We start from the raw sequence: 26,635 nt of genomic DNA, 5'->3' as shown, positions 1-26,635 counted from the left end.
GCTGTGGTGAAAGAGGCTGAGAGAAGGGAAATTGTAGCAAGAGTCATTTTTGCTCTAATAAAGAATGGAGTTCTAAAATTCTCTGTTTCACAGCCATCCTTGAACATGTACCTTATATACAATATGAAATAGCCCTATCTGCCTATTGACAAAGGAATCTGCTTCGTTTTCCAGGATTCCATAATAGACAAGTGGGGAAATAAAGAATATGCATTCCCTCTTTTAAAAATGTAGTGTGTGAACCAGCCCTCGTCTATATCATAAAATTCTGCTTGCTATAGAGGAATTTTAGTGGTGCAAAAGTGTGATTTCCTTTTCAGCTATGCTTTGCTGAAAGTTGCTATTTTGAAATCTATTGGTAAAATAATTTATAGCTGATTGTAAGAAGAAAAAGTGAGGAAAGCTCAAAAAGATTCTAAATAATCTGTTTTCTTTCTTTCTTTCTTTTCCAGCTCCAAGTACAACCCAGCTTGGGATCACTGGGGGTGCTGAAGTTCTATTATCCTGCTGGTTCCTTGTGTTGACACTGTCCTCTTACACCAGCTTAATGTACCTGAAGAACATCGTTCTACAATAAATGTAAAGAACCATGAATGGCTTTTAAGGATTCTTTGAAAGTGCTGATGACTGGATCCAATCTGGTAGAGTTTGTTAAAAAGCGGCGTGGGATATAATCAGCAGTGCTTATGTGGGGGATGATCGCCTTCTGTAGAATTGCTCATTATGTAAATACTTTAATTCTACTCTCTTTTTTATTAGCTGCATTACCTTGTGAAGAAGTACACATTGTCCTTTTTCTTCTTTTTTTTTAAAAAAAAAGACGTGAGAGCTCTGAAATTACTTTTAGAGGATATTAATTGTCAGTTCATGTTTGTAATCTGTAACTTTTCAAAAAAAACATTCAGTCATGGTCTGCTGATTTGCAGACAGTAGTTTACATAAAAAGAACCCAAATATTGCAGTTTAAAAAAATGTGATCTTTAAGGCTGCAATACAAACATCCATTTCCCTCTTTAAATAAGAGTCTATCTTCATTTACACATTTTTTTTTTACAAAAAAGCTAAATAATATTGCCTTTGATTCATTTCTTCAAAATTAGATCACATACCTAGATTTTCTTCTAGCATGATACTCAGATTTCAAGAATGAGCCTTGTGATATGACTGCACTGTGCAGTTATGCTTTGATTTTGATTTTCTCGTCAGTTCAGCATGGGTGTGCCTTCATAAGATACTGCTTTTTGCTTCCTCACCAACAAATGGCAGGGGAATTTTTCAATTTTATTTTTTGTAGATGCTTAGCTCAAGGGTACCGAATCTTTTCTTAAGGACAAAAGGTGCTATTGGCTGTAAAATGAACCACCATTGGGGTAAAGGAACTACTCCAAACATTGAGCACAGCAGAAAAGTAATAGCTGGTACATTTTTCAGTCTGTCAAGTTCAAAGCATATTCCAAACCTGTACAAAGCAGAAGATATCTCTCAGAGACTCCTTTGTGAATGTAACATTTCCTTTGTTCATTCAAAGTCAGAATTTTTATAAGGCTGCAGAGAAAATGACCATCCCTTTATTTTATTGTATTTTTATAATTAGTGATAAGTTCTACATATCAGTATTGTTCTTCCTATTGAATTTATACTGTACAGTATCTGGTTGGTTGGCTTATAGAACATAGTGCTTAGGTCTGGAAAATCTATAGAAGGATTAGAGTTTTGATCATACACACATGCTCTAAAACACACATGTTCATGCACACAAATAACAATAATTTGAATGCTACATAAGACAGATGATAACATATCAGTGCCATTTTTTCAAAAAAGCCACTGATTTGCAAAAATATACCAGTGTTTTCTCCCTTCACAATCATTTGGTTGAAGAATTTCCCCAAATGCCTGTTATGGCTCTATTCCACATGTCAGCCACATCTCTACATGTTGTAAATGTTATGTTAAACATCATTCATGCTGCACAATCTGCAAAGGCATATGGATATAACCTTTAAAATGTCCTATTTTGTCCTCATTCATAGTTTATCTTACATGCAACATTAGAAACCAGAATGAATATATATATATATTACATATGCCTATTACATATTTATTTGCCAAAATGTCATTAGCATCGTTCTCCTGTTAGAATAACAACTGCATTTTTCTCTTCTGAAAGGACTTCTAATGCCCTGGTTCCTATAAGTCCTGCTTCCATGAAAGCTGACATTGAAAATAACCCCCACATAAAACTTTAGTGAAAGAAACATAGTTAGTAAAGGTTCATCTTTGAAAACAGAAGAAAAATAAGCAATCTGATAGCTGATACTCTGTATACACTGCATATCCACTTCCAATTAAAAAAAAAAAAGACACTTGAAAAAGCAGGGAATCTGTACAAATTTTGCTCTAGTGTAAAATAAGTGCAAAAACTTTCGTTCGAATTTATTCACAAGAACAAATAGTGAGAAATTGCTCTTTGCTACTTAATAGAAGATTCATTTGTTTTCATCAGTTCAGGATGTGTGTTAACAGTTTGCCTCTTTAATTGAAGTTGCTAAGTTCTGTACTACAAAGTGCAATAACTAACTGATGATGTTACATAAACTGTTGTATCTCAGAATGAGTTTGTGTAGGCATCAAAGCTTAAAAGGGGAATTTAGCGATGACTCAGCTAACCACAGCGGTTTTAATTCAAGTAAACTGACTGTTGAATAAGGAACTGTGGTACATTAAATAATTACATCACCCATTCTAACCCTATGAAACATGGAGGAAGGAGAATGTTATTGACTACATAGTAACAGTTCGCTTTTAATATCGGCATCATAAAACGTTCAACAAAGCCTGTTCTCAAAGTTCTGACATTCTTGTTGCTAGCTGGAGATTCGACACAATTATTTTACACATAAACCACTTCTAAGACCTACATTATAAATTTATTTAGCTCCTTTATTAGCTCCTGTTCTTCATGAATAAAATGTTGACACATTAGAAACAGTATGGCTCTTTAGAAATAGTAATAAAGTGCTATATTAAGAGTGTTAGGGAACAGAACCATAATATATCATGCAGTTTGTATTGAAGGAGAAAATACTTTCGTCTCATATCATGCGCTGTGGACCTACTGGTGTTGCGCTATGGCACTTTTTAATGGAAATATTTGACTGGACTGGTGCAATATCCCGACATTTGGGGTGACTAGACATTCAAATTTGTTAGGATGGCAGGAAGCACTGGTAACTTGCAAGGGCTGTTTTTCAGCATCTTTGTAACCAAGGCTTTGCGACGGGCGATGAGAGCTTATTCAGCTGTCTCCTGTGGAGCCCTACAAAGATGCAGAGAACAAGAAGTGCAAGTTGGGTGCACGCCCTGTTCCTCCAAGTTGGACTGACTGAAGCCACCCTCTGTATTCCCTCTTGTATTGCAGCTTTAAAGTTCTAGAATCCATTCAACAGGTTGAAAGAGCAGGGTGGCAGAAGCTATTATCTCTGCCAGTGCTCTCTTGGGGAATAAGAAACAAGTCAAAGGTATGTCAGAAACCAAGCATATCCAACATTATTTCTCACAGGCACAACAATAGCTGTTTTAATATCATTTACTCATCCAAACTCTATAGTCAAGTTAACTGCCTTCACGATCCTCCCCCAGCACATGGAGTCTGATGATTCCTGCAGCAAAACAGGGTGACATTTTATTTTTTATTGTTGAACATGATAATACCTAATGAAAGGGACTAGTAATGTTTTTCGTTTGTGTGGGAGCAGTTGGAACGCATTATTAGCCCAGTGTTCAAACCAGCCTCTGAATTTTCATTTGCAGTTGCTGGGTGTGATTATAAATGCAAAATACCGTAGTTGTAGAAGAAAACTTTGTGCAAACCTCTCCCTGCTTCTTCAGGAGAGAGGAGATCATAAGAACAAAGCAGGGGCTGAATCTCTCAAAGTACATACTGTGATACTGGGACCAGCTCAGTAAGCGCTTTCAAGATTAGTCCCATAGAGGCTCCTTTTGAAACCATGGTCAGCCAAGGGCCTAATTCTGTCAAGACAGACACATGCATACAGTTTTGCACTGAACAGTCCCAATAATATTAAAAAAAAAAAGCATGTGCCTGTGTGTTTATAGGATTACTCCCTACTGAAAGTTCCATACTTCTTTGGTAAATCTTTTCTATATGTTCATTGTACAATTTGGGATTTATTGGGACTTGATGTGGATTGTGTTGATTGTCGCAAATTACAATAACATTTTACAGAGTTTATTAGTCCTTAAACTGTGGGGTATGTTTGCTTTCTTCTATTTCTTACATGATAATCTGTGATCATCTAGTTGATATCATCGCTGTTCATATTTTTAATCAACCACAATTATATTTCTCCCAGTCATGAAAAAATATGAAAAATAAATGGATTAGCTCCAAGTGATACAAATGAGGACTTATTATGCATAAATTGTCCGAAGTGTTGAATAGTTATGATTGTGACAATCTGTTTGGCAAATCAGGACACTTAATCACGATTGTGCTGTTGCCAGGTTAATATATAAAGTGCAAAATAATTGCGAAATAAGGTGCAATTACTGTGGTGCAGGTAGTGCTGCTAACTGAAGTAAGGGTTGTCTCAATATACATAATTTGATGGGTGGTTTAAAAGAGATTAGCTGGGAAGATAACTATTCAAAATTCAGTTGAAGTAGATAGGATTTTCTGTTCTTCACTCTTGTTTAAAATTACATTCTGTTTCAGATCCAGAAGTGTTAATAACCACAACTAAACCTGGGGTGATTTTTTTTATTATTATTATTTTGCACATTTTCAGAATCAATGCTCAACATTATGCTGACCAAAATACCCATCTACCCCACACAACTGTGTGCACTTAAGAATGTGTATACCAAAATATGTATTTAAATGGATAAATAATATGCCTTAACGCCTCAGTATGCACTTACTTTTAGGGACTGGATCACCCTCTTCCAGTCTGAGGAAAATAGTCCATATTCCATAATTTGCCGTGAAAGAGTTTTGTTTTTGAAAAGTCATTTTATCCCAAAAAGGTCATTCAACACTTTCACCAATTAGACTGTGTCAGAAATTCAAAGCCATGGTGAAACTCTAACCAGAGATTGTAGGTGGGCACAGTAATATTTTCTAAGGAAACTATTAACGTTGCAATCTAGATCCTTTTAAATCTGTTGGCATTTTGCCACCAGTGACGGTGGGGGGGGGGGGTGACCATAACCTGGGGGTTATGGTAACCCTAATGAAACTTTCACACTGTTGATTCTTGCTAGTAGATAATCATATGGTATAGACCCGGCCTGCACAAAATGTGACTCATCAAGATGTATGTAGCCCACCAACCATGTATGGCAGCTTACCAGGAGCTTCCAACAAGTCTACCTGTTGAGAACTATGGAAATGGGGATACCTGGTGGACCATGATACATAGGTGATGATGGGCTGTGTTTGGCTTGTTGGTGCACGCCATAGTGGGATATATCCTGGAGTTATAATTAAAGTATTGTGAGTATGGAACTAATGAAAACTTATTTCCATTTTATTTGTAAAGAGTTCATTGGTGATTTACTCTGTGCACATTTTAAATGCAGTTTGCTCTCTTCTTCCTCCCTAAGCGAGATTTCCATCTTTGGTCCTTCTAGCCTTTCCAAGGATCACAGTCTTCTTCTGGCCTGCCCAATAGAGAGTGCCTCTGCTTCCAAGCAAACGAGTCCCTCTTTGCAATATGGCTGAGGAAACTGTAGCTGGATCAATGAGCCAGTCAAAGGATTAGCCAAAGAAATGGAAGTTTGAGGGAGGTAGTAAAGGGTAATAGCTGTTCAAGGCAGAAGCATGCTTGTGAAATTGTGTATGCCATATTACTGAAACAGCTGTAGAACATGGCAAATAGTTTTTGAAAAGTAGCATGTGCTTTCTAGATCATTATGATGGTTTAGAAAAGCAAAGCAGGAAATATATTTTATCTCAGGCATCTTACATGCAAGGTTTTGCCTGCTTAGTACACCTCTTGACTGTGAGTGTGACAGATTCATTGTCATGCTAACTGACTTGCATTCTGTAGCCTAATCACAGAATACACTAGCTGAAAGTTACTAAGGTAACTAACAGCACAAATCTATCTGTGCCTACTCAGAAGGAAGCCCTGTTGAGTTCAGTGGGACTTACTTCCAGGTAGGGATGGAAGGGTCTGTCCATTTCAGTTCTCTCAGATTCTCATTTTTCCAATCTTAAATCCTGTTCTCCACATTTCTGCAGCAATTTGTTTGTTTTTTCAAATCCTCATGAAAAATTTTCAGCATTTTTCTGTAAATTTATCCCAATAAGCACATTTTTGTCTGCAGTTTTGATTAATGTACACATTTTTACAAGCAACCTATCTTAATACAATATATTAGATTTTTGTATGTAATTTCAGAAATGTATTATTTTGTATACACATTTCCTCCTAATGGATGCAGGGTTGTTGTTTTTTCGTAAACTCTGTTTGGAGAACTGCATCCCAAAACTTGGAAAAGAACAAGTTTTGAAGATTGCCTGTGTTTTGGTTCTCGTACTTCTTGGAAAGCGCAAATATTCTAAATTTAAATGTGAACTGAACCTAATTCCTCCTCCATCCATACTCCCAGGTAAGTATGTGTTAAGATTACAGCCTAAAATAGAAAAACTACTCCATTTCACTCATTAAGGTCAACCAACTAGTTCCTTCCAGGTTCTGTGAAAGATACTTTGTTTTCTGAAGAACGTTTGCATCTGCAAACATTTCAGTCTTCTCGATTTCTTGTTTTCCTCTCCTAAGGAAAGCCACTCTTTCCACTGACGAAATGTCACCCTAACCCAGGTGTTTGTGGAGACCTCCCAGGAAGTCAGTCCTCCTAGGAAGGGTCTTTCCCTTCCATAATCCCCCATTTTTTATGTTAAGGCAAAGTGCTGTAAGTGACATTTGATGCTATTTCACTTTGGCCAGGATCAGAAAATCCACTCTGCTCGTGATATACATTCAATGGTGATGTGGATGTGTGTTTCTCAAAGAAATGCTCTCCCTTATGCAGCACGACAACAGACTTTGAAACAGGGAGGCACTGAAGACATTTGTGACACAGCATTAGGATCAATCATTCAAAGATTTTTTCCCCCAGAAGGACTCCTACAGGGTGAGCACAAGCCCATGGTCTAGTTTATCTTTGGATTCTGAAACTGTTAACAGACAGAGCAGTAAGGGAGAATACAAGGATGTGCTGCCTTGCACCTCCCAGAACTGTTAGGCTAAGAAAACGCAATAGCCACGTATTTCATATTTTGATTACTGCATCTTGCCAGCACAAATACCAGTTTTGGATGTAAAGGGCGTAAAATGCAGCACATTTTGGAAAGCTATAAATACTTGAACTGCCTTGCATGCCTCATTGAGATCATGAGGTATGATACAATTAAAAAACAAACAAACCTGGATTTTGTTTTACTTTTTTCCCTGCCTCACTGACCAGCAGTATCTCTCCAAGATTTCAGGCAGAGGCTGTTTCCAGCCTTACCTGGAGATGCCAAGGATTGAATCTGGAATGTTCTGCATGTAAAACGCAAGATCTATCACTGAGCTACAGCCCTCTCCTGTGCTTGTCCATATACAAGTTTGTTTACACTGAGGGAAAAATACTTCATTTTCAGTTTGATTGATTTTAAGTCTATTCATTATTACACATGAATAAAAGCATTAAGTGCACTTTAACTGGGTTTGTTCCTGTTGACAATTTAATCCCTTTCCTCCTCCTCTCTTAAATATTTGAAGGAAAAGTGGGAAATTTATGCTGCCTCCTGGACAGGCCTAAAAATAGTCCAGTTGAGACAATGTTAACAAGCAGAGCAGGATATATATATATATATATATATATATATATATATATATATATATGAATGAGATTTTGAATGAGAACTGTTCTTCTGAAAACTAATTTCTGTTTGGGGGTGTGGGGTTTTCCTTCCAGCCATTCATTTCTTTGGTGCTAAGCACTGATTACTAAGCATGAATCACTTCATTTCCTTTCCCCTAACCATTCTGTTCTAACTTCCCCTGTAACTACTTTATCTGGGGACTCAGCTAGACTGGTAAGGAAGAAGCGGATTTATATGTGTTGTTTATGCGATATAACATTGTGCCACCAGAGGGCGATGTGGAGTCCTGTTTTTTCTCTACCCATTTTCCCTGTTTAAATTTACAACACTTTAAACTGAAACGCTTCTCTGATGTGTCTAGATCCAGCCAGGTTTCTTCCTCTCTGCGAAAATATCTATCAGCCCTTGGCTTTCGTAAGCTGGAGAATAATGCCAACTGAACACGGCTTGCAATAAATGAGGTTTTAAAATACATTGCAAATGTCAGATTTGTCATCCGTAGCAAGGGCATTATCGGAAGCTACATTCTTTGAACCTATGATTTTTGGGATGACTTTCTCTGCCTTATTATTCCTGCTTCACACCTCACCTTAGCACAAGGTGGCAGATCAGAGTAAAAGATCAACCTGATGAAGACTCTCCTTGTCTGCCAATATACTAATTTGATGAACAGAAACAGCAGTACAACGCTGCAATCATACCCCCTTTGTCTGCTGTTTTGCAATGATTCTTCCCAATCAACAAACGGTACACCTTTGGAAAACCCTCTACATTTCCTTCAGCCACAGAAAGTAGTACTGGGTCTGACAGGCTAGAAACTGGCTCTGTATATGAATGTTCGCTAATTTCTTCCCATAATAACTATAGGCACAATTCCACTAAAAGCGAAGTACTTTTAAAAGTTCATTTGTTTCAATGGTAGAATTAAGCACACACTTAAATCTCACTGATTGAAAACAATGGGCTTGTTAAAAGGGCTTAACTTTGACTGTGCAAGAGGACGATTTTGTATAATACATGCCAAAAGATATTTAACAAGAACCAGAATAATCTTTATTCTAACAATGCACAATAATAACGTATTTCGCTCTCCAAGCTACTGCATTTATAATAGAGCTCCCACTGACCTTTTGAAAAAAGCCTTAGAAGAAGCCCTAGGGATCTGTAATACCACAGACTTTGATTTCCTCCATGTTTCCCATCTTGAGGGGAAAGTTGGACATTTTTGCATGCATGTACACACACACACACACACACACACACACACAAAATTATGTTTTTAAGCAAAGCTTAATTTAGCCTGGAATTTCCAAGTCTTCTAGATGTACTTAACATTTGTCGCTTTCTTCAGATGTTACTTACCTTAGTGAACCATCATCTGCTTAAAACCAAAGGTGTAAGGGGAAGACATTTCAGGAATCCACCATGAAAAGCTGACTTCACTGACTGGCCTGTTCTTCTTGCACTTCATGCTAATGAGACAGTTCCAATTTCAAGTTGGGAGGAACTACAGGAGGTAACATGCTTCATTAGGCTGTAAAATGTAAGTAGGACTGGGTGTTTTCCCCTTTCTAATTTCATCCGAAATTGCTAAAAGCATTGGGTTGTTCCTCCAGTGGAACTCCGAATTTGCATTTTTCTTCGTTAATTTTGACCTTCTGACATGTACTTTTTCACAACAACAAAAAAGAGTTAGCTTTAGGAGCAGAGGGAATCTATAACAGCTTTGCTTCCTCACAGCAAATTAGAATTAACAATTGATGTAGCTAATGTTATGTATGGTTCATTTTTTGTGACTGCTGATCAAAGGCTAAAATAATCACAGTACCATGAGTCCACTGTGTCTGTGCCAAAGTGGTGCAACATTCTGCAGACATAGGCCATGATTCAGAAAGGTTTTTCTGGACATACAGTGGTACCTCAGGTTACAAACGCTTCGGGTCACAAACTCCGCTAACCTGGAAGTATTACCTCAGGTTGAGAACTTTGCCCCAGGAAATTGCATGGCGGCGGCGTGGCAGCAGAGGGAGGCCCCATTAGCGAAAGCGTGCCTCAGGTTAAGCACGGTTTCGGGTTAAGAACGGACCTCCGGAACGAATTAAGTTCGTAACCCGAGGTACCACTGTATTAGACATTTTAATTGTAACATGCACACTGCTTAAAAAACAAACTGTACTTTAAACTTTCCCACATCTAAAGTGTGATGTGCAGTGTGATGTGCTGCACATGTCAACAAAACCTATTCAAACCTGAATTATGGTTAGGGCCATGCCTCAGTGGTAGATCACATGATCCACATAGCAAAGATACCTGGTTCAGTCCCTGGCATCTCCAGGTCTAATGATTGTGTATGGTGGTGTATAAGCTTTCCACTTGGAAACCCTGGGGAGCTGTTGCCTGTCAAAGTAGACCTTACTGGGCTAGGTAAATGAAGAGCGGTCTGGTGTAAGGCACCCCCCTATGGATTCCTCAGTATTAAGGCTGCTTCCCTTCTTACATTTGCCCCCATGGGCATATACTACAGAGAGCCATAGCCAATCAGAAGCTCCCTGTGATATGTGCCTGCATTTGCACCTGTGACTTTTTTAAAACAAAAAACAGCAACACCCAAATATTTTAGCTTACATAGTAGGGGTATGTGCTAAATTGGAAGAATATAAAGTAGTCTGTCAAAATGACTACATAAGGGTGCCAAAATGGCGTTTCTGGTCCACATACACAACAGAAAATGCAAGCAGCATTATGCACACTTTGTGTCCCAACGCACTGCCTAACAACCACTTGAGCAATGACCTGCGGAAAATGTGGTCAATAGCTCTCGGAGAGATACTCCTTTAGAAACCCAGTGCCTCTGATTTTAAGCTGCTTTAGCCAGTGTCTGTCAAAAAAAAGTCTCTCATTTCTCTCGGTGATCTGGAAAATAAGCTCGCAAGTCAACCATGTACAGTTTAGAATTTAAACACACACACACATACACACACGCAAACCGCCACCACTAAACAGAGCTGACAGAGTCATCTGAAGATTTCTTCAGCGATATTTGCATAAGCAGCATCTTTTGACAGAGTTAATCAAGCAGACACATGTCTGAACCACAGGAAAGTGGGGTGCGGGGCTTTTCCAACAAACCTAACTGCACTAGAGGAATACTCATGAGAAGATGCCTTAATAGTAAGCTCACTGGTCCCTCTAACTCATTACTTGTCTATATTCACTAGCTGCAGCACTCCAGAGTTTCCAGAAGCAATCTTTTTGAACCCTACCTAGAGATACAAAAGATCAAACCTGAGACATTCTGCAGGCATGATCTGTCAGTGAGTGAGAAAATATATGTGGATGCAGGTTTCTATGTGTATAACCTTAGCTGGATGCGGAATAGTATAAGATCTCCTAATTTAATAAGAGCCCTGATGGAATAGGCCAAGGCCAGTCTAGTCCAGCATTCTGTTCCCACAATGACCAACCAGATGCTCATAGGAAGCCCTAAGCAGAACATGAGCTCAGCAGCACATCTCAGCCTTACATTGGTGCATGTGGTTCCTGGGTCATGTCCATGTAGCCCCGGTTTAGGCAATTGGCAACCATGGTCCCTATCTATTTTAGGAGCACAGAGCAGGAAGGGTAGTTTCAGTCCCCACAATTTATCTCTCCTCCGGAAACAATTATTAGTGCTATTGATTACATGACTGAAACTGTGTGTGCACACACTTTGACCAAGGACAATGCTTTTATATATTATTTGAAGAGTAGGCATTTTTAATTGGGAGCATCATATTCTTATTTTTTCCCCTTAAAGCAATCACTTTAAAGCAATCACCAGGAGACTGTTCAAACAAACCATTGACCTCAATGCAACAAACTTTGAAGTTAAGCACACACGTTACTGCGTTCTTAGTTTAAGCCAGAACATTGAAGTATTGTTGCTTCAATTCACCCCCATGCCACAGCCAGCATTTCCTTACTATCCCTGCAACTATTTTTTGCTCCTAAGTTTAAAAGAAACTTTTAAAAAAACAGCTAGATGTTTAAAGCACTATAACAGCATGTGTATGTTCATCTTGCTACCTTTGCAAGTTACCTTTGCTACGACACACATTTCAAGAAAAGAAAGGAAAAAGCAAACAGACACTTCAATAAAAGGATGGTAAGATTTGATTTTCACTCAGAAGAGTTTGAAGGGCCTGTGTTGTTTGTGACTCTACAAAACTGTCCCCCTCAAGCTGAATGTGTGAACATTGACTTTGCTCCAAGGAAGAGTTGTGGCACTAAAATACTATCTTTTATCTGAGTATATATTTATATTACGTGGATGTAGGGTATATGCTTGAAAAGGAAGTTGCTTTTATTAGAGGTGATCTGCTACATGCTTTTCAGGGAGACAGGCCTAGAGCTTTTATACCTTTTACAGTAGAAATCCTTTTATGTTTGCTGTGTTTATATTCCCTACCTGATTAACTGGGCTGGTGGGTGTAGAGTCTCATCATGGCATTCATATGTATAACTGCATGTTACAGTATCACCCCCTGGGTCATTTTGGATAAAAGAAACTTGAATAACCCTATGAATCCCATTCAGAAGTAGGAATGGAAAGATCTGTCAGTTTCTCCTCTCTCAATTTCTCCTTTCTCCAAATTCAATTCTTCGCATTTCTACAGCAATTTACGATTGAGGTGGGGGGGGGGGGTTCATTAGAATTGATCAGTATTTTGCTTTGAATTTCTCTGAATAAACACATTTATGTACACAGTTTTGACTAATGAACTCACTTTTGCAAGCAATTATTTTAAAACAGTGCACTTGTGTATGTTATTTCCATTAATATTTTCTTTGTAAACATTGTTTGGGGAACTACCGGTACGTCACAAAATTTGGAGAAGTGTGAATTTTAAAGGATGGCTGTGTTTTGGTTCTCATACTGTTTCAAAAAGTGTGGATGTGATACATTTGCTGTTATATGTGAACTGAATTGAATTTCTCCCCATCCCTACTCGGAAGTAAGCCCCATTCCACATTCAGTGGGACCTCTCTTCCAGGTAAATATGTAAATAATTGACTCCCGAGTTTTAAACTTCAGTGCCTTGATCCTTGTCTAACATGCAACTGCATCTTCAGACATGTTAATCTTTAGGGTGGCATCAGTGCCTTTGTCACATCAGCAGACATTTCTCCAGTCCCCACCTTCATCTCAGATCTATTTGAAAGCAACCAACCAACATACCTTAGCTAGGGAAAGGGGTAATATGGTCTTGTTGCAGATGTTCAGAAGTGTGTGTGTGTGTGTGTGTGTGCGCGCGCGCACAGAAGTAAACCAGGAAAGCAGCTGCATTAATTCATGCCTGTGTATGAATCATGGGAAGTTGCTTTATATATGAACTCAGGGCATGGTTCCATCCTGTCCAGGATTAACTACACTGATTGACTGTGGCTCACCAAGATTTCAGGCAGAAGTATTTGCCCTTCTTGGACACAGTCTATAGCAGTGGTGGCGAACCTATGGCACACGTGCCAGAATGGGCACTCAGAGCCCTCTCTGTGGGCACATGCACCATTGGTCAATCCGTGCCGTTGCTGGGGGTTGATGAAGTGGGCAGCCGTTTCCCCCCCCCCCCCAGGCCACTGTGGGCAGGAAATTCTCACTAGAGTTCCTCGGACCCCCATGCCGCTGCAAGCCGGAAACGGGTTGTTTTTTGCTTGTGCGAGCCAGAGATTGTCTGTGGCGATTGGGCGGGAGATTATTGCCTGTTGTCGATTGGCTCCCTCTGGTTTAGTTTGGTGGCTGCCTCTCGGCATTCCCCCCCCCCCAAAAGCTGAACAAACCTGGACATCCCCCCCCAAAAGCCAACTCATGGCAACCCCCCCCCAAAAAAGCCCCACAACTCTCGGCATTCCCCTCAATGAAAGTTCAACAACAGTGTGCAACCCCCTTCCCCACCAAAAAAAAAAAAAAAAGCTGAACAACTTTGTGTTGGCACTTTGAGAGAAATAAGTAGGTTTTGGGTTGCAGTTTGGGCACTCTATCTCTAAAAGGTTCACCACCACTTGTCTATAGGGATTGAACCACGGACCTCTCGCATGCATTGTGTGTGCTTTCCCACTAACCAATTGTCCCACACATCAACACACTGCTGAGAATGCTTCCTTTTGGAAACATTCTTGAAGCTTGTCATTAACTGGAAGCATTCATATTATGCAAATGTCCCAAGCTCTTGGATACTTTAGAATATGCACCCCCACTATTTGAGGATCTCATCATTTGGCCCATTTGCCACAAAATTCAAATTTGCACCTGCAACAATGAAGAGTAGCAAGTGTCCTTTAAAAGAGCACAAAATGGGCATTCTCAAAATTCTAACAACAGCCTAATGGCAGCTCTGATTCCCAAAGAAACCTCCAAACATAGGAGGATACAGATGGCCCGTAAGCACTAGATGATCATTTTCATTGCAGACTTGACACAAGTTTTCGCGGCCCAACACTCTAGCAAATGTCTGTTTAACATCAACCCAGGCAGCACAGGTTCCTTTTAAAATGAAATTGGACTAACACCAGTCAAGAGGGCAACACTGATGAACACTTCTGCTTTCAATGTACTGCACTCTCTTGTGAACAAAATAACGCTTCTTATGCCATGAATCAGTTTAAGCAAAGGGTGTTGACGTTATAACTGAAACCCAAGTTAAATACTCTAGAAAGGTTAATGGGAACAGTGAACAGAACTTTACCCAGAGGCAATGCAATGAAAGTATGTTAAAATATATACCTGGTTATTATCAGTTTCCAAAAGACATCTTTTTGTACTTTAGCTGTTGAGGAATAAATGCTGATGTTTATTACAGTCAGAAAATACAGCATGACAGAGTACTCTTTTTTCAAGATACAGATTATTAATCCAACTGGATTAATTTACCAGTCACATAATTGGCAATGTGACTGGCTTAATAGTAATCAACATCATCATCATCATCATCCATTTGCAAGGGACCTAACCTGATCAAGACTCTGGTGTGGGAGGCAGGTAGTTTTAACCCTTTGGCCCCACTCTCCCACAACAGTCCCAGTCTGTACAGAGGACCCCACAAGTGCAATTCCCATGGAGGAGAAAACTTCCATTTGACTGCAATAGGAACTCAAAATGTACAACTCAAAACGGCAAGCACAGCCCTCCCCACATTCTAGATCAGGACTGCAGGGGGCAAAAGGTTAACCCCTCTCTACCTCTCCCCACTGTCACTGCCGCCAGGGTCCCAGTCCGGATCAGGGCTCCCACACTTGCAACTGATTTCTAGTCAAGTTTGGCTCTGAGCCTGTGAATTGGTGCCACCTGCTCTTTGTATCTTGCAGTTTTGCCACTTGTGCATCTGTTGCTCTAAGCAGTACACATTTAGATTATTTTCCCAATATGACCTACAATGAGCCAAGTGTATGTGTTTTCTACTCAGCAATTGATGACTCATTTCAAACATCACTACATGTATTAGTGGGAGGGAAGCTCATTCTAAAATCCACAACATGGAACTGCTTCTTTTTCCTTCCTTCCTTCCTTCCTTCCTTGTTCCTGAAACCCATGAATTCTTTCACCGAAGTAGCCGCATGCAGGATTGTCAGATTATATGAACCAATCCTTCTCCTAGTCCTTGAACTGCTATTATTTCTCAGAGCATAAGGAGGCAACTTCTCGCTATCTGATCAAGCACTAGTATTGTTGGGAATACAAAACAACTAACACATGATTCATACCATCTCTTGTTGCCAGGAAAAACTGAGAACTGAGAACCTACCATGGGAGCTCCCTTTGGGCTTTCTGTACCAATGCTCTCTTCCATACCTTCATTCCATATGTGCTGCACAAACTCGATTAGACAGCTCTAATTCCTTTCATTGCATGCTGTGGTCCTAGCTGTGGCCCATACTACATCCAAAAGCCATCAGGGAAGGGGCAAGGTGGGCTTCCCTAGGCAAGCAGTTGCAGAACCTGGATGTTATATTGGGAAAGGTATTAAGCACTTTGCAGGGGCAGGATGCACAAAGCAAAAGGCAGCTCTGAGTAAAGATACTGAAAAATAATGCACAAATGGCAGTATGCACCAATGATACATTCTGAAAAGACGCCTTTTATCCCCCAAAAGATATTAAATCCTTTTTACTGAAACGTCATCACATAGAAATGCTGTTGCTTCCAGGAAAACATGAAATTCTACACACAGTCATTAAAATCCATACGCCTATGAACTGAATCGATAGTGACATCTAGCAAAGATTTTTTTAATTGTATCTGAATGGTGATAGTTTCATGATGACTCCGTTTCAGTTAGCATCTGAAAAATAGCAACTTAAACTTAAAAATCACCAATATTTGTAACACTGAGTGCTGCAAAATGTTGTTGTTTTTCCTGCAAACATTCTCTCCATTATTCCTGTTACCTTTCCTCTTAATCTAACAACAACAGTATACAGGGGATATGAGATTTTCTTTTTCAAAAACGAAAACAAATGTCTATAAACCTGTATGTGTCCCACCCACCCCTCCATTGGCTTGTGATTGGAAGCAACAATAGCTCTTTTGTTTCCTTATCTAGCTTGAGGAATGGGGAAGGAGCCACTGTGAAAAGTATAAATGGCCCAGACCATTTCTCACAGAATACCTGCTGAAGTGTCATAACCTCCCTGACAAACCGTGAGAAATGAAATGGAAAGGAAAAAGTCAGAGTATTTAAAAGGAGAAAAGGAGGATTTAAAAAAAAAAAAATTAAGGGGAGGACTCATTGCTCTTTGTGACTGTTCCGTGTACTTGTGCATACAAATCTCAGAGCACTCTGGTTTGTGCAACTCCATGTTTCAGGCCTCTGGCACTGCTCCAAGCAGCAGCACTGGCTGGGGTCTGCCATGTAAACTGCCCACAATGTCCCTGTGATGCCAGGAAGCATTGTAGGAAATTAAAATGGCAACTAGATGGAGCTGCTGTTAAAGCACAGGACCAGGGCGGGGGGAAAGTTGGCCCAGGGCTGAAAAGGGCATCTCACCCAATCATGTATCCAATTGACCATTGCCCCCCGCAGGAGATCCTGCTGCCTTCTGCAGCAGATACCATATTATCAGGAATTCCCTTTCCACGCAACATAGGAATCACACCTTTAGTGTCATGGCACCTGCCCTCTGGAATCCCCCCTCCCCATCAATATTAGGTAGGTACTGTTGCATTTTTTGTGTCTCCTGAAGAACTTCCTCTGCCAGCAAGATTTTTAAGTAGAGATCTTTCCCAGTTTGCATCTGTGTTAGAATTTTTTTCAAGATGTTTTCGGATGTTCTAATTGTTTAATCGCTTATGTGTTTTCCACCCTTGGCTCCTTTGGGAGGAAGGGGATATAATTTTAGTTAATTAATAAAAGAATAATTTTTTATGTGAGCCTCGCCAGGGTGTTGAGGCCCTGGTAGCTTCCTACAGATGCCAGATGATGATGCCAGCTCTCAGGCCAACCCACACCCATCTCAAAGGAGTGCAAGGGAAGTTCTGGTATATTGTTCATCAGTGCCTTGTTGAAATGAGATGCTGGTAAAGGACTTCTTGTTCCATGGGTGATTCAATCTTCTTTCTCAAAGACACATAACGAGGCAGAGATTATTTCTCAGTAGTTGCGCCCGCCCTGTGGAATGCCCTCCCATCAGATGTAAAGGAAATAAACATCTATCTGACTTTTAGAAGACATCTGAAGGCAGCACTGTACAAGGAGATGTTTAATATTTGAGGTTTTTTTGTGTTTAAATATTTTGTTGGAAGCCGCCCAGGGTGGCTGGGGCAACCCAGTCAGATGGGTAGCATATAAATAGTAATGGGAATGCCCTGGAATTGACAAAACAGAATACCTGAAGCACCTTCGTGTGTACACAGAACTACTTCTGTGCACACGGTGATGCTTTGGTTTGGATCCTAGCTAAGATATTTTATTACAACAGTCCACCTTGCAAGATTCAGAGTGTTATCTCTACAGGCCCTTTTCCTTTTCCTTGATTTGGCTCTTTAGCAATGTCAAAAGTATGGGGAAAGTTGTCCATAAAACAACAAACAATGGGGTAAAGTTTTGCATTTTAAGGAAAACCTATTTAATTTGCTTCCTGAAAGAACTAAATCGCAACAATCCTTTGAAATTCAGACTTCTCTGAATTTAGTGGTGCATCTCTACCAATCAAATGCTGTGTACAAAAATGTGTATATTAGCGGACAGTATACATAAAAATGCATATATTAGTGAAAGTATCATACCAGTATGGAAAAATTGCTTGTAAAAATGTTACATCAGAAAACAAAACGTTTACTACAATCCTGGTGAATTTTCATGAGAACTTTTTAAAAATCCAAAAATTCACGCAGAAATATGGTACTATGAACTTAAGGCCGGATAAAATGAGAAATTAATAAAAGTTGAAATTGACAGATTTGTTTATCCCTAGATACAGGATAGTCCTGGGTCAAGTTACACCTTAGGTCACTAAAACAGGTGTTCTTTGCCTCATCCTATGTCCGATGCAAACAGGTGGGGCTATGTCTGGTGAAACTTAGCTCACCATGTGGATTAGAGATCATTTGCTGGAGTGAGGCTTTAGGCACACCTGCTACAATAATGGTTGGCGCAGTCAGCAGCTGAACAGCACAGCTAAAACTGACTGCACCCTCATCTGTTCAACAGGAGATCTTCATACAGAGCAGTAAAATCTGCAAACTCTGGTCGAAGACAAGGAAATGTGTTTGATACATGGCTGGAATAATATCATGAACAGGAGACAAATATCTACACTAGTGGCAGCATTAGTAACTTTTATGGTTAAATTCTCCTCAAAAGGGGAGGGGGGAGGTTGTGGTGAGCAAAACAAAACAAAGAAACTGAACGTCTCATGACCGGATGGATATAAAACTACATCCCAGATTCACCTTTCTCAGCAATCTTGTCATGTAACTGCTTGAATCAGGAACTTGCTATTCATTCAGTTAAGGAAATGCCCCCTTTAAAAAATGCCACCCTGAGTATTTTTAAAAAGTTGTCTAGGTATTTTTAATCAAGCATTGGTTTTTATCTATGCACATATAACTCTGAGGGAGAAAACTCTGTAGATACCTAAAAAAAATTAAAAAGCAGCCTGTTTCCACATGGAGAATCCATTTATATTACAGACGTATGTTAGAGTCTGCTAATCATATTTGGTTGTCTCCCACCCCCCTCAGTGTAAATCTAGGTTGCACGGTGCATGGAGGTCATGAAGCTGAGTGCATAGCCCATTTCTAGAAGGAGAAATGTAGTAAGAAAGTTCCTCAACAATTTATTTGTGCCACATGTAGTGGCAAGATAATGGGCACAAATTAGAAGTTGTTGTTCAATAGCAGAATCTTTGTGTCACGTTGCTTTTTTGCTAATGCTAAAAAGCTATCATCCATTTACTATTTTATCTTGATTTTTTCCCACTCAGGACCTACAAATATGGTCCATCTATATTATGCTTTTATTTCCTTTTACATGTGCTTTTCCACTCTGATATCTTATACAAATGGTGGCCTTAATATGAGCTTCGTTCCCCACCTCAATTTAACTACCAGTTTGCCTTTACCCTTTGTGAGCATTTCTTAATAAGTGCTCGAAAAAGCAGCTTCACTCTAATGTACAAAAATTGAAAGAGAAAAAAAAGTGCATTACTCATTTAGCTACGAATGCATTTTACAATGATTACCTACTCATTATCACACAAACAAAAGTGATCAGGTAGAAAAAGAGAGCGGAGGGGGGAGAAATGTCATGTATCTAAAACCACTGAAGATTAGATTCAGAGGTTAGAAGGACCTGAGTGTATGAGGGGATAACAGATCACATATGGAATGCTACCTGTCAAGGAGTTTTCTGTGGCCCTTGACTAGGTGAATGGATTCCAATTCCTAAAATATAGGGCTTTGAATCCATACTGTGAAATACAGCACTGTAGTTTGAATTGCACCACTGGGGCAAGCCCCTTGTGCTGTTTTCAGCAATATGCCCCCATTCGTAATAAAATTAAATTTATTATTATCACCATCATCATCATCATTATAAATCTGTATACCGCCCTTCATCCATAGATCTCATGGCAGTTCACAAAATACAAGATAAAAAAAACCTAACAAAAACAAAACAAACCAATAACAAACCAATCTTAGCTCCTAAAATAAGTTTACTTAAGGTCGTTCATGTAAAGAAATTTTCCCATCTCATCTGAAGGATGACAAAAAGCACAATAATGATGTCTTTGGGTTGGGTTGGGTTGGGTTGGGTTGGGTTGGTTTGGTTTGCTTGCCTATATTCATGGTAATTTAACTTTAATCTAACAGGGGAACATGTGCCCCCCTACTAGGTGTTGTTGTATTCTAGTTCTTATCAAACACAGCCAGCATACAACTGCCATGGATGACGGGAGTTGTACTTCTACAACATCTGGAAAGCCACAGATTCATCACCCTTTCTCTAATTCATTATTTTAACTTTATGTGTTTTATATTCTGGGTAAATCTTAGGGACAAGGTGCTGTCATCATCTCCTAGAATGTCGTACTTCACACTGTAAATGGTTGTTGTTGTTTTTTTTAAAAAAACAGAACACAATACAGATACAATGTGACAGGAAGAGATGCAGAAGTTTTAAAACTACGTTTGCTGGGAGATTTTTTTTATTTTTTTTAACAGAAAGAAGATCAAATTCAGTTCCTTGTTAATTAGGCAAAGAAAAAAAATTAGAGAATGAAAATCATTTGACATACCTTGTAATGTAATAGTGGTGTATTCCTGTAAGTACACCCTCAATACATCACAGAGTAGACAGAATGGGGCTACTTAAAAATATTGCAACGTAACCTGCACCTTTTAAAAATCTGTAGAAAGAAAACCAAAAGCTGGAATGTGTCTGCTAATAATTACGTGGTGGAGGGCAGAATGAGCTACTCCATTACAGTATATGAAATCTACAACTTTGCATATTTGTTAAGAGAACAGGTTTTGCATTTCCTTATGCATGTCAGGGCTCAGATTAAAAATTAAGCAGATATTAAAATTTCAGGCAACCTGAATTTAAAAAAGAAAGTGTTCCTAAATTTTTAATAGTTAAAATTTTAAGTAGCTCTTAATGAGCTGTAGGAAATTCTCAAAATGAATCTGAAGTTTAAATTTAATGGTAGACAGCCCAGTTGCAACTTTGGGGTGAGATGTCATCAGATGCTTGTGTTTCCTAAAAGAGTGTCTTCGGTTTGGGTTTTTAATAGGAAATGGCAAATAAAACACAAATGTTTTCATCCATTCATCCATGAATGTTATTTTATTACTGCTAACGGGACAATATTCTCCACTGCACCTGAGGGTAGCAGGCTAGCTTAGAAGATCCAGGGCAAGCCATGTGGCCCAGTTCTGTCCTTCAACACCTCACTGCCACTCTCCGCCTCCAGCATCTGCCACCTAAGATGGCCACCTCACTCTGCCAAACAATGTGCTCTGGATCGTAATTTGCTTGCAAATTCATCCACCCTCAAGCCTAGGGTCCATTTAAAACGCACACAGACACATCAACAAAAACAACCACCTGTAGCCACCTTATGAGGAGTCAGAATATTAGTCCACCATATTCATATTCTGAAATAAGAAACTATGTAAGTGCCAAGCAGATCCTGTGAACCTTCCATTTTCGATCCCAACAGCAAGTTTCATGGTCATCTGTCTGCTTTTTATATTTCCCCCAATTCTAGCTGAGTGTCTTAAACGATGACGGCTGAAAGGATCAGAATCTACCACTGTAATGTGCCCCATTTCTTATCATATACAAGAGGACCTAATGAGTCCTAAGGGAATATGTGCCTCTTAGGACAGATGCAGCTTCATTGCAAAAAAACATGATGTTCTTGCTTTGCTTAGACAGGATTTCCCTGAATAGAATTTCGATGAGGTGGTGATGGGGTGGGGGAGACTATTATTTTAAATCAGCCACATAGATTTGATTCCAGATGTTTCTCCCTTGTCTCTGCTCAGCCTATATAATCCTAAATAAACATTTTATGTACATATGGCAAAACTCAGCAGTATATATTAGAAAATAAAGAATTCATCAACCCACAGTTAATAGCCCCATAAATGTGCAATTGCCATCCTTCACAAAATGACAACGCATTAAAAGTGTGTGAGAATCTCAAGTCATTTCCAAAAGGAAATGGGCCCTATTGTGGCCCATTGGGAGTCACATGACAGCTCATGAATAGAGAACAATAAACTCTATTGTTTCTATTGTTCCCCAGTCTGTTTTCACATCCAAGGCTCAAGAAGAGCAAAATAATTGCCCCTCTCATTGTTCCTGTCCTAGCACTTTTCCCTTTCTTGAAGATCAATTCCTACTTGAAAAGCCACGGGTGGTTTCATGCACATGACACCCAAGTTTTGAAGCAAGGCAGGTCGAGCAGTAATGAAGCTGGAAGCTAAGAAGTGTCTCCTCTTTTGTGGAGGCCCCATTCAGTGGTGGCTAATCTAATTTGACCGGCTTTGTTAATTTGCAGGAGTTGTTCTCACAGCTTTACCCAACGGCATTCAGGGAGAGTTAATAACATTTACCATTGGCAAAAAGTCATAAAGTGGTGAGAGGGACTAGGAGGCAGGGAGGGGAAGGAAGAGGGATTTGACAACATAAAACCATTTTGTTGGTGGGGGCAACGAGAGGTGGGGGGGGGGGGACAGAGCCAGTCTTTAAGATGGAGTCAGATTTACAGTGCAATCAGAAAGACATAAGCACATTCCAGAGTTGTATGGAATGTTATCTGGGCAGCATTTTCCTAGAGAAGCAAATGCAATTGCACTGCCAAGATCTCTGTTCTTATTTCCGAGCAAATCTTTTGAGTGCTTTCTGTTGAAGTATGTGGCAAGAGTGCACCCATCTTAGTGTCGAGTCTGTATCGGCTGCCGGCTTCCTTTCTCTGAGCTCCTGCTTTGTAATGCGATCATTTGGCACACTTGGGAAATTGTTTGAGATAAGATGCAGCCCCAGTGAAATAGACAATACATTGTATTTTTGCTTCCAGGGCATTTGGTATTTATGCTCACAATCAAAATAAAACCTGAGAGCTAACCCTTTCCCAAAATGAGCTTCTAGCAATCCAGGGCTTGTTTCTTTTAATGTTAGTCCAGCTTTTATGTTATGTTTCATTGACATCACCTCCACTGACATCTATGGAGCTGTGCAGATTCACACACACTCCAAACTGTACCCTGTTCTTTCAAGTTTCTCCTACCCTGCAGAGTGAGAGGTCCCCCCCCCCCATGCCTAACAGCAGCCACTAAAGATGATGATACAGGATGCGCCTTTAAACATTATCTGCCACCTTCAGCTAAAAAGTCAAATTAATGATGGAAGTTTTAGACAGGATTCAAAGACAGCAGAATCTTATTTCCCAGAAACTAGTGCCCCCAGCCCCATGTCAATTAAGCTTCATTTGTGGAGCCCTTCCCCCAAGTCCCTATATAACAACAAATCTTAACTGGTTGGCCTGCAGCCCAGTATGTCTCTTGATAAAATCAATATGCTAAATTATTCTGCCTCCACTCTTTGCCTTCTCTGTTTTGGTCACTTTGACCACCATCACCATAAAGATTCTCCCTTATCTGCTCACATTCATCCTTCCAACAAATAGCTCCTTCTTTCTCAGAGCACTGTATTAATTTTCCTCTCGCCGCAAACTGAGATTTACTCCACACTCAAAGAAACTGTACTGTTTCTGAATATTCTGTTGCTAGCACACTCATCCCAAACAGAACGGCCAGTCATGGACCACTGGTTGTCCAGAAGTTTCATTCAGGTGGTCTGAGGCATGTCCGCACTAAATATTCATATTGATTTTTAATTCTATTCTTATTGCTTCTTTTACTTCTTACTTATTATTTTTGCATTACAAAATTCAATTTCATAGATTTCAAAGTTTAATATAATAAAATGAAATATGGGGATTTTATTTCCTATTTTGTATTTTATAATATTATAATTGCAATGAAAAGAAGCAATAAACAAGCAATTAAAAATATCGTGCAGCATCTACTACAGCGTATCACAGCAGGTACAGCAGGCAGGAAAACAAATCATTCAGTCATTTGCCAAGACCTCAGCAATTTTCAAATGGTCTATGGAGGGGGACGTTTGGGAACCACTAGATCATAATGAACATCTCAGCCAAGAGTAGAGTGGGGACCCCTGGCTCTCAGACCTTGCTCACCAAATAAAGAACTACAATTTAAGAGACCCATGTTTGTGGTCCTATACAACCCTGTGTGCTTAGATCTACTGCTCTAGTTGCTCTGTGTTTAAAGGGGGTAAATTCTTCTAACATCAGGCACTCTCCACTTTATTCTGCATCTCTGCTGAATTTCTGTTTAAGACAATTGCTTTAACTACCATTTGGTTTCTCTGTATACTGGGAAACTATTAATAAAATTAGAAGTTCTGACGCTACTTGAAATATGTTTATGTACAGCTCATTTCTTATAACTTATGGTTTTCAGTGCAACAGCGTCCAAAACTACTTTCCCCAAAACTTCAATAATACACAATTCAGTATTGTTATCCTATCACAGAAGCAAAATAGGGGACTGACACTAAGGTGAATTAGACTACAACTTTATTATAGCTCGCAGTGGGCTCATCTAGGCAGTTTTATTTAGGGTGAGGTGTTCTACGACATGTCACCAACATTATAATAGTGCATCAGTGGTGGATTTGTACCAGACTGTCCACACATCATTCTGCTTTATTAGTTGTCATGTGATGCTTCCCCAATGTTATCATATTATTGCTGTCTGGAGGGGCACTCTGGCCACCCTGGGGTCCTTTGGGAACAAGGGTTGGGTATAAGTTGAAATAATAACAATAATACAGTGCATCAAAAACAGGACCCAAAAAGACCACCTTCCAAAACATTTGTGATATAAAACATCACAGGATTTCAGCAGGCAGCTACAGGGCATGCAGTGATTGGAAAAAATCAGCACTCCCATCCCACAATATCTGCAGGTCCAAAGAGTATTGAAAATGCGATTGTGTCTAACTTTCCTGATACCACCATGAGCGCAGATCATATGAATGTGTGACAGAAGGACAACTGGAGGGACTCAAAGTCAGAAACGTTATTTCTTGCTCTCTGCCAATCAGCTCTGTTAAAATGGAAGTATATAAACCTTACCATGAGCAGTCAGTTGAGCTCTAATGCTTTTTTTATATATAAAAAAAAAGATCATTCACATTCAAATTACAATAAATAAGTGTATATGCCTATATTATTGCAAGGTATTTCACAGAATAACATTTTTTAGCTAATGTAGTCTGGAGCAATATCATAATGGATGTATGATGATTAAGGCCTATTTACTCTTGCATTTTCTGCAGAGATCAAATGGGGTCTGTAGCCCATAATACTGATTTCATAACTGCTTACGTTTTAAAAGCTTTTTAAATCTCTTTGGGCTTCAAGTTATTTTATTACTCCATTTAATACTTCTAATACCCACAACTTTCCCTGGAGAAAACTGCCAGTTACGATATGCAGAATCTAAAATAAAAGGTTAATGCTATGATTGGATAAAAACAGTGGTCCAATTCAAAGTAGCCGTGTTGAGTGGATTGGCTCCCCCACTCTCCACAGTAATTCTGCAGTAGAAATTCCTGCTTGCCACTTGCTCACCTACTCTGTCCCGGTGGTACAGGGAGAGGGGAGCACCAGCAAACAAGGGGAGACAGCAGAAGGAAACAGCAGCTTCTTGCTTGCTCATTTGCCCTTTTTCTCTGGGTAGCAGTGGAGACTAAGCCCAAAGGGAGAACAGTAAGTTATAGGGAGCAGCATCTCCCTACATTCCTTGAGCACTACCCAAAACTTAAACCAGCATGAATTTGATTCTCGGCTGACTGTCATGCCAGTCTGTTGTTACAGATGTGCCCTGCTAGTGTTGCCAGACTTCACTATATCATCCCATTCATCTAAGTGGCTGTATACTTATTGCCACTGTTCGACACTAGAATGGACTACCTTGGGAGGCTGTGGACTCTCCTGTCATGGATGCTTTAGTTGAGATTCCCTTGTGATCCCTTTCCAACTCTACAGTTCTATGGTTCTATGTATACCTAGGTACCAAGATGCATAAACAGCCATCACCCCCTCAAGATCCATCAGTCTCATTTTATAAAATATCCAACACAGAACTTCAGGGGGATTTTTGTGCTCATAGCAAAGCCTGAATGTCTCGGTTGGAACCTAAATTTAATCTACAAGTAAGCAGGCTTGCTTAGATTCTTTGAACATCCCCCCTCCCCTCAACAGAATCACAATAGTTTCCATGATAGTTCTTCAGCTTTCATATGAGAGAAGCTATATATTTTCTTTCTTTCTTCACAAGCGCCATTAAGAAATGTGAAAGGTGATTTAGCATAAAGTGGGCTTCTTTTTAAATGTCAGCTCTTTGAAGCTGCCCAGAGGTCTGGAATGGAAGCAGTTCCTCCAGCAGAGATGGATTAGTGAACAGAGTGTAAAGTGGTCAAACATACCTGATATATGAAATTCATCACATTCCTCTTTTCCTTCATTTTACCACTGTCTAAGGTGTATATGCATGTGTGTGTGTGTGTGTGTGTGTGTGTGTGTGTGTGTATACCATTCTATATATAACTGTTTAACAGTGGCATGTTAAAATGTTTCACTGTGCTAACCATATTA

At 39.6% G+C, this 26,635-nt stretch overlaps 1 protein-coding gene and 1 long non-coding RNA gene across 7 annotated transcripts in view; one reads left to right on the top strand and one right to left on the bottom strand.

The window, feature by feature from the left end:
- Positions 1 to 4,424, top strand: part of NEGR1 (neuronal growth regulator 1) — a 466,181-nt gene extending 461,757 nt beyond the window's left edge. For both annotated transcript variants that reach the window (XM_081008954.1, XM_081008955.1), the window contains one exon: positions 453 to 4,424. In XM_081008954.1, coding sequence (XP_080865080.1) covers positions 453 to 577 — 125 coding nt within the window. In that variant the 3' untranslated portion in view covers positions 578 to 4,424. The remainder of the gene's footprint in view (positions 1 to 452) is intronic.
- The window catches only part of LOC308478848, a 102,291-nt gene that overhangs the window by 31,253 nt on the left and 44,403 nt on the right, over positions 1 to 26,635 (bottom strand). The gene's annotated exons all lie outside the window — the stretch shown is intronic.

This window comes from Podarcis pityusensis (genome assembly GCF_964106645.2).
Source record: "Podarcis pityusensis genome assembly, chromosome: 6".
NCBI lineage: Eukaryota > Metazoa > Chordata > Lepidosauria > Squamata > Lacertidae > Podarcis > Podarcis pityusensis.
This window is presented reverse-complemented; position numbering and strand designations above follow the sequence as displayed.